Here is a 13,244-nt window from a genome sequence, read left to right as displayed (position 1 = left end):
CTTCAAAGAAATACAGCGTTGGTTTAAGATAAGACTGGGATGCAAAGGCAGCTGTTTAGCTTCCTCAGCCTGCACTGATTAAACCGTAAAAGCTAGATAAGGCAGCAAAAATCTAATTGCATCTTCGAAGGTGTTACCCATTTCTTCGAGCTATGGAGAATTGTAGCATCTTTAAGCTTGAGTTGAAGCTAGAGAAACTTTACTTGATAAATTAGTGAATCATATTCTTTTGTTTAATGATTGTTGAAGGGTGTGCTAGAAAAACTAAAAGCTATTTTAGTATTTTTCCGAGAAGAATTTTCTATGTTCATATTTATACTAATTAAGATTATTTCCCATTGAATTACGGAAAAAAGTACAAAGTAAAAACACAATGTTGTTTTGTTTACTTAATTTTTAACACGTTAATATTGAAACAATTAATTAGTATAATTACACAATAATTTGCAAACGACCAAACAACTTATCATAAAAACAAAAATACCTATCTATTAACCAGTTAATTTGATAATGTTTCACATTAGCGATCGCCGAAAAAAAATAAAAAACATTGTATGGCCAGCATATGGAAGCAATTACACTCTATCTACAATTCACTTTGATCATTACGCGGGTACAAATGGGGCCAAGTTAATGGCTCACTTTATACTGCAGTATTAAATATTTTATATTCATTTCACTTACTGTTCCCAAGGAGTGTCCGCCTCGAAAAATGTGTATTTCACGAATAACATTTTCGTTATTAATTTAATTATACATAGTATATTTAATGTAGAGTCTAGAATAAATTGGGATTTTTTTATTTGCAGTTTTAATTTTATAATCATTGGTGACAAAATGAATTATATAGTGTACCTATGAGATATATACCTATTGAAAAAAATAAAATTGTTTAGGAAGATTTTATGTAAAAGTTTTATATTTATTTGAGGAAATTGCATAAGTATACTTCCATTCACACACAGAACAATAATAAATACCAATACTCACACTCCATTTAAGCTTACACAAATAAGAATAAACTTAAACATATCGTTACTACAATTGATTTCAAATGTGCGTGAGATTTTTTTTAAATCGTTGCGACTGTTAAAGTGATCAAGTTAATCGCGCCTGCACTGTAGTCGTTAATGTTAACGACCCTTTATCGTACACAACTAACATTTAATACGACTAATGGCTTTCGAATGTAATTTATAATAATTAATATATTCTGTTCTGTGTTTATCATACTTTTTCTCATCCTTCTTTCATATCTGGGACGTGTCGTGTAAAAAAAGTTGCGATGTAACACAGTGACAATTCTGATGATTGTTGTCGTACTTTAGCTCTTATTGTCCTGTAATTAAGTACCATATTGCATTAATATAATTACTGGCTTAAATTAGTTACTAGTAAAAAGATAATATAAAAACAGCAATAGACCTTTACATTAATAAATAGCACGAACACTGTGTACAGTTCGAAAATTAAGTCATGCGATTAAATTGGTCAACCGAATAATTTATTGTAAAACGAGTTATTAGAGTGTCGAAATCCGAAGCTCAAGCGTCCCTATTTCAACAACGGGTGTCTCTAAAATAAACAAAAGCCAAAAATCTTAACAGGCCCTTAGAAATTCCCGACGATGCCCGAATTCTTGATTGACGGTGACAGTTCCACCCGCTCTTTCGAGAAACCACTTAATCCCGGCTGGAATAATGACTGAAACCCCTTACAGAGAGCGGATCGAAGCCGATTGTAAATAAGTCTTCAAAACATGCGGGTTTACTGTAAAACTGTTTATTGAGGAATTTGTTTATTTGATCGCTTTAGACAATCTTGTTGTTTGTCTTAAATTCGTTGGACATATTAAATGAAGATTTTATTCTGTTGGAATTTTTATGATTGATTATGACAACAAACAAAACGTAATGTCACCTAATGACGTCATAACATCTACCTCTAATCGTTTCCCTGTAGCTTCTATTCCTTATCCAATTATTCGAAATCTCGGAATAACAACAAGTAACAATTTCGTTATAAAACACACGTCAATGTATGTGTACTCGTATAAACAGGACGTAAAGCGGAGTTGAAGAACTTTGAGCCTTCGAGCCTCGTACGCACGCAAAGTTGTTACTTTATTATTTTAAGTCGGGTTGGGTGACATACTGCTGTGGTGGGCGACAAACACGGGTGAAACTACGTGTGGGGATTTATGCAAGAGTCTCTTAATCATATTTAAACGTTGCTTAATTTCGATGTTTAATTACAGAAATACACAATTCGAAAAATGCACAACTTGTACCTACATCCAGGTGACAGATGGACATGGTGCCGCAGTTATATTGTTCCTTTAGGTATGGAACCCTAAAATACTACAAAGTATGCTCCATGTTAATAAATTAAGTTACTAAATAAATAAACACACGGTTTGTGCAAGTCCCAGTGATAAATCCAAAATTATTTAAGATAAATTGACACCAAAAAGACACCATAAAACTGAATACTACATCTATTACTACCAAAACAATAAACAAAACACACCTATCAAAAAAAACAAAAACCAGTCTAACATTCCCCAGAGCAGTATGTCGCCACAATAACATAATTAGACTGCAGTAATGAACTAATGTCTCGAATATTCCTCGCGAAATTTGTTTTCAAAGCCATTACGGTTTACTGAGTGTCAGTTTGTCTACTTAAACGCAACTCCTATGACAAATTGTGTCGGGGAATCGTGTCAGCGATTGTTAAGCGATCGATATCTTTTGAGGTTATTTTATTCCTCATAGAAAATTATGGGGGAATTATGTTCCTGGATTGTTTTTGAAAGTAGGTTAGTGAGTGTGACCCCGTGATAGTGGGCTGTTTACTGGAGGCTTATATTAATATTTCTATGACTGGAGTTTATTTTGAATGTAGAGACTGTAGTGTAGTGGTGCAGGTCACCACAACAAACCTGTTAAGTAGGTACGAGATGTCGTATGTTTGATCCCCGGACAAGTATTTGTTTTGATCCAATAATGCAAGCGATTTGAATATTAGTGGAATCCTCGCGATACAAGAAAAACTTCAATAAATTCTTTGGAGCGGGAATCGATCAAAAAAGAGGTCTAATCGGATTACCAGATCGATGACCTACATATTTTCATTTATTTTGGATATTATCGTGTATATTTATTAACCCTGTACCAAAATACTTAAAAATATTTAATAACATACAAAAATACATGTACAACCTCATTTAACATTCGTCCTTTCATTATTAATACGCAGTCCAGTAGTCGTAACACTCGTGATGTTGAGAAATTCGATACGGCTTGCTTCATAACGATTAATTATGAACCATCAGTACTTATACATTTGTGTTCGTGCATGTGCTTTAGTAGGGCACACGTTTTGGGAGTAGCCCGTATTGCATTGTTCGTCGGCCGGCAATTGTCGTCCATAATTTTGAATTATCACGTTTGAGAGATGGACCGGAAAGGACTAGATGACCGATTTTGAATTGTGTTTTACTTCTGTTTTAGTTAGTTTGACTGTAAAATATTATGTAATTAAATGCTAAAAAAACATGGCTTCTAGTTACCTAATACTAATTGATTACTCAAAAATTATCATTGAATGGGAATCAAACTCAATATGTAGCAGTCATAGGAAAAACCACTGCACCAATAGACCGAATAAACCCTATATTTCAAAAACCGGTAAATTAGATACTTGTTAGTTTAAATAATACTAAAATAATAAACTTGATCATAGAAACAACAGACTTAATTTGGCTTAAAATAGTGACACATTTTTCGTACAAGCGCCCAGAGCGAGATTTTAATTCGGACAACCGGCTGTCCGGCGTTATCGCCGTCCAACTGTTTGAACAAAAAAAAAACTAGTAAATTCAGGGCGAATTCGGGATACAGAAACACGAGTAGCATTAGTGAGGGGACGTTTTGGACATGCGGCGATACGTCCGGGCAGTTTTGATAAACGCCCATAGGGGCTTGTTCGGGGATTTTTAAAATATACATACGTGTCGCTGGGAATATTACTTTCTTTTCCCGTTGAGATAAGAATAGGGAAAATGTTACGAGTGACATGTCTTAGCTTGCGACCCACAAACTCGTGTTTGTAGATATTTATATTCATACTAGTTTACTTGTGTGAATTCCTACATTTTTTTTTCTTTTCTTCCACTTGCAATATAATGAATCTGTAGACATTCGAAAGCAATATTCGACATCATTAATCGTCGTCAAAACGAAATAACTGCTGGTATAAATAAGGTAATTTTATTGTTATTCTCCGTTTCTATATTAACAGTAATCTAGAGAAGATTGACACAAGTATAAACAGACCCAATTCCGAACAAGGTCTGCGTTGAATACGACTTGCTTCGGCCCATTACTCTTAATCAATGCCGCAACAATAGTTCAGATTTAGAAGTGTTATCCTAACAAAATAAGAAACATATTTATTTCTTTAAGACGCTCGGGATTCTACGACTCTTCATTTGGCCGTGTTATACCAATGCTCGGATACACGGGAATTTTAAATGTTTACGCTCTCATTCCTCTACAGAAAGGAGTATCAAATACTTATAAGATGTATTTCTAACTAAGCTGCTACTTATGACACAGTTTATAAATATAGAATTCTAAATATAAACCATTCAGAGAGAAAGAAAATAGAATATTATATAAAAAGGTTTTAGTTTAACTTTACAAAAAAGAAGCGTAAAAACAAAAGGCTACAACTTGGAAAACGAACATCTCAGAACAGCTATTATTTTTCTAGAGAATACAATACTACATTTATTAACAGTCAACATTTGAGCTACACAAAAAACATGCAAAGAGGTTACATACTTATTGATCCCGAGTTTAAGCTCATGCATTCACGAGTGCGTTGAAGCAGACACATTTGTATCTGTCACCGAGATTGGTCATCATACATTTTTTGTCCAGTCGTGTCACTTCTTTATACGGATTATGGGCTTTCGAACTTTACATAATTCATGTACTAATATGGAAGGGTTTGTCATACAATTAATGCCTCGTGAGTTTTTTCTTATGTAATTTTTATGCAAGGCCCTTCACAAGCGACCTTATTGAGTGCATCTTTTAGGAGTTTGTTTCGTAACTGGATTCGTGTTGTTATTTATTTTTAGTTCATACCTGTTTGCTATTTTCCAATGTTATAAATAGAAATACTTAGCGGGTGAAACGTTGCGAGTAAATTGGTCCCAAAGAACATAATAAAACCATTTCACTTACATTTGAATAGTAGCAAATAATAAATTTTCACTTGATACCAAAAACGTAAATCTCACACTTAACGCGCTAAAATGGCGTCCATTTTGTCGCGTCCCAAATCCCTTTTCCAGTTCAAGCATGTGTTATCGTCTCAATGCAAGGGCTAGCAGCCGTGATTGACAGCACACGCGTTGCCCCGGCTAATCTCTGGTGTCACAGCCAAGAGATTACTAACAACAGACAACCCTGCAACGACCACAGTAACAAGACTCCCAGATCCCGACCAGAGCGAACCAAAGCAGGATCGAATACAACAAATAGTTGCATGTAACGGAGGTCAGCTCTGACTGGACGAGTAAATGAACCTTGTATCTTATGCAAGTTTAAATAGATCTTGTTGGTCCTAACTAATGTGGTGTTCAGGTTGTTGCCCGATTGAAATTATTAATCGATATTTTGGATAGTAAGTTGATCAGTATAAAATTGATAATTACAGTCCAATTACGGACATAATTTCGTCGATAGATACAATTATTCGAACTAATTATAATTATTTTGTGTTAGTTTCGGTTTTAGTTCGTTAATTAAAGGCCGGTTACATGGGACTAACTGAAATTTATAAGCTAAAATGTTTGTGAAGCTACCCACGTTTGTATTTGTTTTGCATATTAACATTATTTTATTTACGAGCGATGAAATTGAACAATATTATGTACGTATAATAGCTAAAAAAGCTCTATGTCTTTATGGATCATAAATGATCAGAACGATACTAGAACACAAATATTACTATAACCAATAAGTTCAATAAATAAAGCGATCGCCATGAAAACCGCACTCTCTGTGACATACATGCGCCCACCCCCAAACGTCAAATTCAGCTACTCGCCAATAGATGGCGCTGAGCGTATCAAATCAGTTAAAGTGCAAATGAAATTGTTCTATTCATAAATAGAAGCGATTTCTGTTCACTCACACTTTTCTGAGTGTATTCAAGTAATACTCAAAGAGATTTAGTTTTAAAAGAGTAATTTCTCGACAGAGTAGGAGCGGACGCGTGACCGATACCCGAAGTCTTTCATTCATACTTTTTTGTTCGTCCAACCCAATTTAATTCTTATACCCGAGTATAATCGTCAAAGAAGCCGTTCGAACGAACTAAAGACGTTAGTGCACTCGAAAAAAGTCGTTTACAGTTACGTTTATAGTGTTATGATGCGTTTATTAATATTATGGCTCTTTTTGTGGGAATTCTATCTACGTGAAGTGAAAATTGGGATATGTTTTTTCGTTTTATCGTCGTTTCGAATTGTGTAATGTTATTTGGGATTTTACTGTTGCGTAACTTCGTGTTGTTAATGTGGGTAGTGGCATTGTAGTTTTTTGTACACAATCGAAATATAGGAAAAGGTAAAGACATAAAAATAATGTAATATCTTGACACAGGGCCGGTTTCAAGTAACAGTCAACGACCTAATGGGAAAAAGGCTCGATCATCACCTCAAGAGCCTCTTGTAAGGCGGCTGGGTCAAGAGTTTGATGCTGGGAGCCGGAATCCTCGACACGACACGCAACTTCTTAGATGTCTTTCTAGAGTTCATTTACGAGCAACATTTCAAAAAAATACACATCAATTTAGGTTCCATTGAAGTAGAAAAAATGAAATTATCAACACGAAAAAATTCCCCTTACGCTCAGCCTAACTCCACAATCAATTTATATGGCAGACAGACGTACTCCAAAATACAAATAGGGCCATAGGACCTTTAGAATTGAAAAAAGATTTGACAATAATTCTATCCCGGGACCGACGCAGGCCTAATAAGCTCAATAGGCACTTCGTGACGAAAAACACTTATATTTCCATATACGTTTTTACAACGAACGATTTTATTATGAATGTAGGACGGAGCACCGTATGGTAATGAGTTATCCATTCATAGAGTCTATTGTCACGGAAAATTGAGAAATAGTAGAGTACGCTTATATGCAATTCATGTATTCATAGAAACACATGTAGTTCGCGCCGAGGTGTGAACATGACGTTATCTTAGTTTTATTTCCTTAAGAATTTACATGTCCCCAGTTCCTGCGGCTCCACCTGATTCCTGAATAAGGAGAGTTTTGGATGGTGTAATAAATATTCAATTTCAAGAAAGCTCCGAACTAACAGGCTTTAGTTAGATAAATGAAACATAAACGCAGTTTAACTATCTTGATAAATGGACGAAATTCAAGAAACTGGATCCCACATTCAATTCCTCGATTTATGCCCAAACTAATTCAATTAAGCCTTATTGAATTAATCTGTGTGGTTGTTGAAAAGCAACCCGTCTTTAACTTTGTTGAAATTGTAGCCACCCAGGTGTCATTAACATTACTGGGACGCCCGAATAATTTGAAGCCACCCACGGAATCATTGTCACCAAATACATCATAAAGGATAAGTTGACAGGCTGTCCCACTAAATATGGATGCTGTTTCATTTCAAAATATCCTGTTATTAGATATTCTACATAAAGAGGCAAGCATCAGTTTCATATAATCCAAGTTTTGAATTCAGCCATTTGATATCAATTTACTAAGTATTTATTATTTAAATTTCAGTCAGCTCGAGCTTAGTGAAAAGCCGAATTATCATAACACAAAAGTGGACATTTACATAAATGTTTTCGTTACCTATTTAGAGTTACTCAGTTTCGTTTCGATTCTTGAGTAACTTTTCGTTTGCAAGCACCTCTCATTTTCATTGCTTCTGTCGCTCCTTCCAACCCCGTTCGAAACCACTTATGGTAGAGCCATGTGTATTCTTCTTCCAATCAACCATCAGCTCTTCTTTCATGTCAGCTTTTTCCCTTTTTTCTCCTTTTCTAGTTGTTATTTAACGTACTTAATTGAGAAAGATTTTAAACATCATTTTTACTATTGCTCTGATGCAGTGCCTTGGTAAAATTACTACAAATTTAAGTAATTTTTCCACCATTTGTAGTGAATCCGAAAGAGCTTTATTGTTTTTAATTGAGTTAACTAGGTGTCGTATTATAACAGTCTCATCAATCAGTTGTTGTTGGACATGCAATAATTTATGTGTAATTTGTTCAATTATAGCATGTTGCTCGACGTTTTCGTGATGTTTAATAAATTTATGGTGTTTTTGAACTTGTTTGTTTTAACCAACGTACTCTATTGATAGTAATCTGTTCGTTGGCGCTTAACGTTTGAAGATATCTTCCATTTGCGATAGGTACCGAAGCAATAGCGGTATTCGCCCAAATCAAAGGTGCTGAATACGCATTTAATTAGTCAACGATTTATCTTTAAAGCTCCTCTAATGAATTTCCAAGATGGAGGATAATCCTACATGATAATTACAGCCCTGGGAATTCGGAAATCGGGAATTTAACGAACTAGTTGAAATTATCGCACACAGCCATTGGTAATTGGCTGGAGTTAGAACAGCATATGTTTAGCGTTAATGAATTCATTATGTAGGGCAATTGGGCATGCTGAAATAACAACAGCTGTATATATAGGTACCAGATGCGCGAAGCTCTTTTGAAATTAAAACTTAATTTAAAATTATAAAATTTTTCATTTTATGTAAAATACCATCTAAGAAAAAATAAGAATCTGTGTCATACAAGTAAGTATATATACTTACTGCAATATAAGATACCGCATAAAACAGTATTGAAATAATACGTCATGTACCAAAAAAGGTTGACAGCTTAGTTTCACAAATTCCCGCGGTTTCTAAGCTGTCTAGACGGAAACAATACAAAAAAACAAATTTTTGTTTCTTATTGGCAACGTAAAAAAATAAAACGTAAACCGAAATCGATCTCTTTCTAAACCAATTGGTCTTAAGTTTACGATCGCGGTTGAAGCATCAAACAATGAGCGAAAGCATTGTATTTTTATTGCATTTTAACTTTGATCGTTTACCTTACATAACTCTTTTATTGGTCCCCATAAAAAATGTGTATCTTTTTTATTTCCACCGCATCGAATATCATTATCATTGAATGAAATCATTTGTTTCCCCAAATAGCTTTTTAATAGCACTCCACAGTTCCAAGTGCCTATTGACTTTTGGCAAACGTATTATCAGTAAGAAGTATCTTAATAAGTCTTCGGGGCTTCAACTTAGCAGTTATTGAAAACAGTCGATGCCAAAATAATTAAGGCCAACCTATAATAAGCTTAAAACTCTCATCGTCTTATAAGCTTTTGGTAAAACTTTGAGGTTAAGGAAATTCACATTTCATGTTTACTCAAAATCATGTCTATACATCCACTTTTAGTCTAATATAATATGTTTTCTTTAAGGTAGCCAACCTTAAACTATATATTGGGTGGATTATAAGAAAATTAATAAGCGGTCAGGATAAACTGTATATATTTTCTTAGAGGTTTAATATCAAGCTAGACCAAACAGTGGGACGTTAATAAGAGGTCGTTGTACCATAGGCAATCATTACGATGCACTAAATACACAGTATTGGGCTCACGAAGCCCGTAATTATCATCGGGAAGAACTTTTGTGGTAATAGCTGGCAATTAGGGTGCAATGTTTTTGTTTCTGATGACATTGTGTTTTCTGGGAAGTTTGTTGTTTGTATAACACACGTGGGAGTCCCGGCTGTGTTGTCTTTCGCTTGTCGTTTGGATGCATACGGCGACCCCGGGTTAAATTAACCGGAAACTTAAGGGAAATAGTTGAGATTCGGCTCAGGTACGCCTTACGAAGTTTTACATACCCTGTGAATACAATTTTGAATTGTAAACGTATCAAGTATAAAATTCTTCATTGATATTTCGTGTTATTCAAAACTCAGCGTTTTATTAACTTTACCTGAAATTTTACTGTGAAACTAATATTTAAAATAATTACAAAGTTACGAGCTTAGGTTGAGCGAAAATTCATTTTTGTATAAATATTAAATGCGAAATTATTTAGCGTGATGAGAAAAGTATATTATATTTAATCGTAAGCTTGCGGCAAGGGACTAAATTACTTATTTATATTTATTATTTTTCGAAAATAATATAATGCTAAAGTCGTATTTTGTTAAGCAGTTTTACCCGCTACAAACGTTAAATCTGTTTTACAGTGTATTGTATTCGAGTAACTACTCGCAACTTCATTTAAATTCATGTAATTTATATCACGCGTTACAACTGAACCACGCATTAATAAAGATGAAGCCGATCCTTAATACCATTAACGATGGTAGAAACAAATCGGATCGCCGGTAGCAGACAATGTAATCGATAAAGATGCATCCAATTTAAAACAGGAAAGTAACAACAAAAGCCGGATGATGATGCAGTTTTACACGCGACACATTTGAACAAAAACCTGTCCCGTAGAGATCACAAAACGAAAACAAAATAAGGATAAGAATAGAAGAGATGTAAATTACGTAAAAACTGAATACAAACGGGCGGGTCCAACTATCTTTTGATAGTATAATGGGGACGTTCGTGCCGCGGATGAAGTTGAACGGATCGCGCGGGTGGTCCACTGCGGTTGGACTATTTAAATATTACTTTTTTATTATTTGCCAGCACTATTTGGTGATTTATGTTTGCTTAACACGAAGGTGTTTGGGTAACATGAGTGTGATTTGTTTGCTCTTTATTGGCTATCGATTTCAATGGACCAAAAAGAAAATATTGCTTCATTTTTTTGGGTTTTGAATGAGTTATCGCCCTCAATACTTAATGAAATTACGTTAAGCTAGTAAATGTTCGGATTTAATTTATGGTCAGTGTTTATCGAGTTGGAATGTAGACGAAAATAAGTAAATGTTTTGATAACTTATGGACTATAAAAACTTAGAAAAAATTAACGTAGATTATGTGTGGCTGTGAATACCATTAAACGATGCATAGATTGTTTTTTACAGGTGTATTTTATAATACTGTAATTTTGTAATTTTTAGTCAGTTTTTGAGATACACATACATATTTTTTGTACCATTTGGAAAAGGATGATAAATTTAATGCTTATAATCAAAACGGAAATTTATAAAAAAAATATCTCCGAAAGCCAGTAGCATCATCGGAAAATTTTGCCATAGAACTAATTCAAATGATATTAAATGAAGTATGAATCAAAAAGTTTATTTTGAATTACACATTTTGTTTTGGCATACTCTTGATATTTAATGCTCACTGTAGAAAAAGATTTCGTGTCGATAAAGTTATGATGTTCATCAAATTCTGAACTTTTACGCCAATAAAAAACCAAAGTTATATTTTGCTGTTTACCTTGCACATTATATCGACTAATAGATGCATTTTAACCACCCAACATTGCGCTACTGTTTGCTCCCAAATTGATCACGATATAAGTGCTTTGCTTTAGTCGTAAGGCGTAACATTATAATGTCGTGCATCAAGCAATTCTTCCATTAAATCAATTACTGTCCAAGCATTCTCCAAATCATTCCCAATGATTTCACAACAAGCCATCCTGTTTGTTCCATCGTTTGCCCTTTCGTCTTAATTGGACAAATCATTACCAATTTAACTGGTGCGTGTTCATATCTTAACAAAATAAAGCTGTTGACTCAACGGTCGTTAGGAGTTATCATGGATTTAATATGGTTTCGAAGTTGCTTCTGCGTTTGTACTGCAGTTAGTGAAGTTAACTTCATTTTAGTTTGGGATTCGTTTATACTAACAAAAATATTTGTTTCAGTATTTTGATGTTGTTGAATTGATGTCTTATTAGAATTCCGGGTATGGTTTGTAATTAATTATGTTTAGTTATTAATTGTTGTTATTGATTTGTTCATTTTTATTTACTTTTTTGGCGTGATTTCGGTTATAAGATTTTTGGCATTTAGATATTTTATTCTCTAAAACAGTACGTTCATACGTAGTTCTTACTTGTTTATACAGAATATTCTAAATTTTACTGCATTTTCTACTTTTACTCAATGAAAACATTATTTATACTGGTCCAATTACGTTTGACCTTAAACGTCACATATCTCGAATCGTTCATCGAAATTAATTACACAATTTCCTTCTCATAAATTATTTGTATTAGGTTACGAAATATTTACCTAAACGAATTGCCCTAAGCATATCAAATAAATTTACAAGTTACACGGTTGAACACAAAACTGTATAAACTCAATGTTTACTAGATTCGTAGGAGACAGATAGTCCCGAATTGGCGAGGAATTGAAATCTTATGTGAAATAATTTAGAACATTTTAATATTACGTGACCAAAGTCACCGCATAGCCGCTGAAAATGATGAAATGCCGCAACGCACGTCCCATTACACGCGAATAAAGCCAACGCTAACCGCAGCCCGAACGAGGCAATTTACGAATTTCCGCCCAATTCAGCATTAACAAGAACCAAACATAACCAAAACACAAACTTACGTTGATCGAAGAAGCAGCGGTCCAAACCATTCATAACGTTGTAAACAACCTCATAGTGCACTCAAAACACAAAATTTTATGCGTTTACGTTCACAGCTAGCACTTGTGACGTCACACTCAAAACAAATCACAACGTATTCGTTCCCACTACGGTTAACACAACGTCGGGGCGGGTTCGATGAAGGGTGAGTTTATAGGACGTGTGACCCATGCGGCGGTCGGCGCGCGACTGGTGTGCGCGGCGCAAGGAGCAAGGGGCGCGGGGTGGGGGCCGAGCGGGAGGGGGTGCGTGCGTTCGGAATTCACTTCCCACGTGCTAGCCACCCGTCCTTTTCTTGCGGAGACGGGTTAGCTTTTTAAAAGCGGCAAAGCAGGGCCCGTCGACGCATCGATACGGCCGGAGGCGACGCGACGTTTAGCTGTAACCTTGTTTATATGCACTGCAGCTAATAATAACGAGAATAGCACTCGAAGTGAGCGTTTGTTGTTATTTTTTTATATGCACTAAGTAACATTGTGCGTTAGTTGAGTGGCCAGTTAAGTTTGTTTATCGAGTTTCCGATACTCTTGTTCCGTTTTGGTATTTCCTGTTTGGTGC

General features: G+C 34.9%; 1 protein-coding gene across 1 annotated transcript in view; it reads right to left on the bottom strand.

The window, feature by feature from the left end:
- Nucleotides 1–12,887, bottom strand: part of LOC113508544 (teneurin-m) — a gene marked incomplete in the record, with an annotated part of 164,468 nt that extends 151,581 nt beyond the window's left edge. Inside the window, 1 exon segment of the mRNA XM_026891655.1 lies at nucleotides 12,647–12,887. Within this exon segment, the coding sequence (XP_026747456.1) occupies nucleotides 12,647–12,680 (34 nt within the window).
- Between the last annotated feature and the right edge of the window lie 357 nt (nucleotides 12,888–13,244).

The sequence above is a fragment of the Trichoplusia ni genome, chromosome 2, assembly GCF_003590095.1.
Source record: "Trichoplusia ni isolate ovarian cell line Hi5 chromosome 2, tn1, whole genome shotgun sequence".
In the NCBI taxonomy this organism is placed as follows: Eukaryota; Metazoa; Arthropoda; class Insecta; order Lepidoptera; family Noctuidae; genus Trichoplusia; species Trichoplusia ni.
The sequence above is the reverse complement of the archived record's forward strand: the minus strand, read 5'-3'. Positions and strand labels throughout refer to the sequence as shown.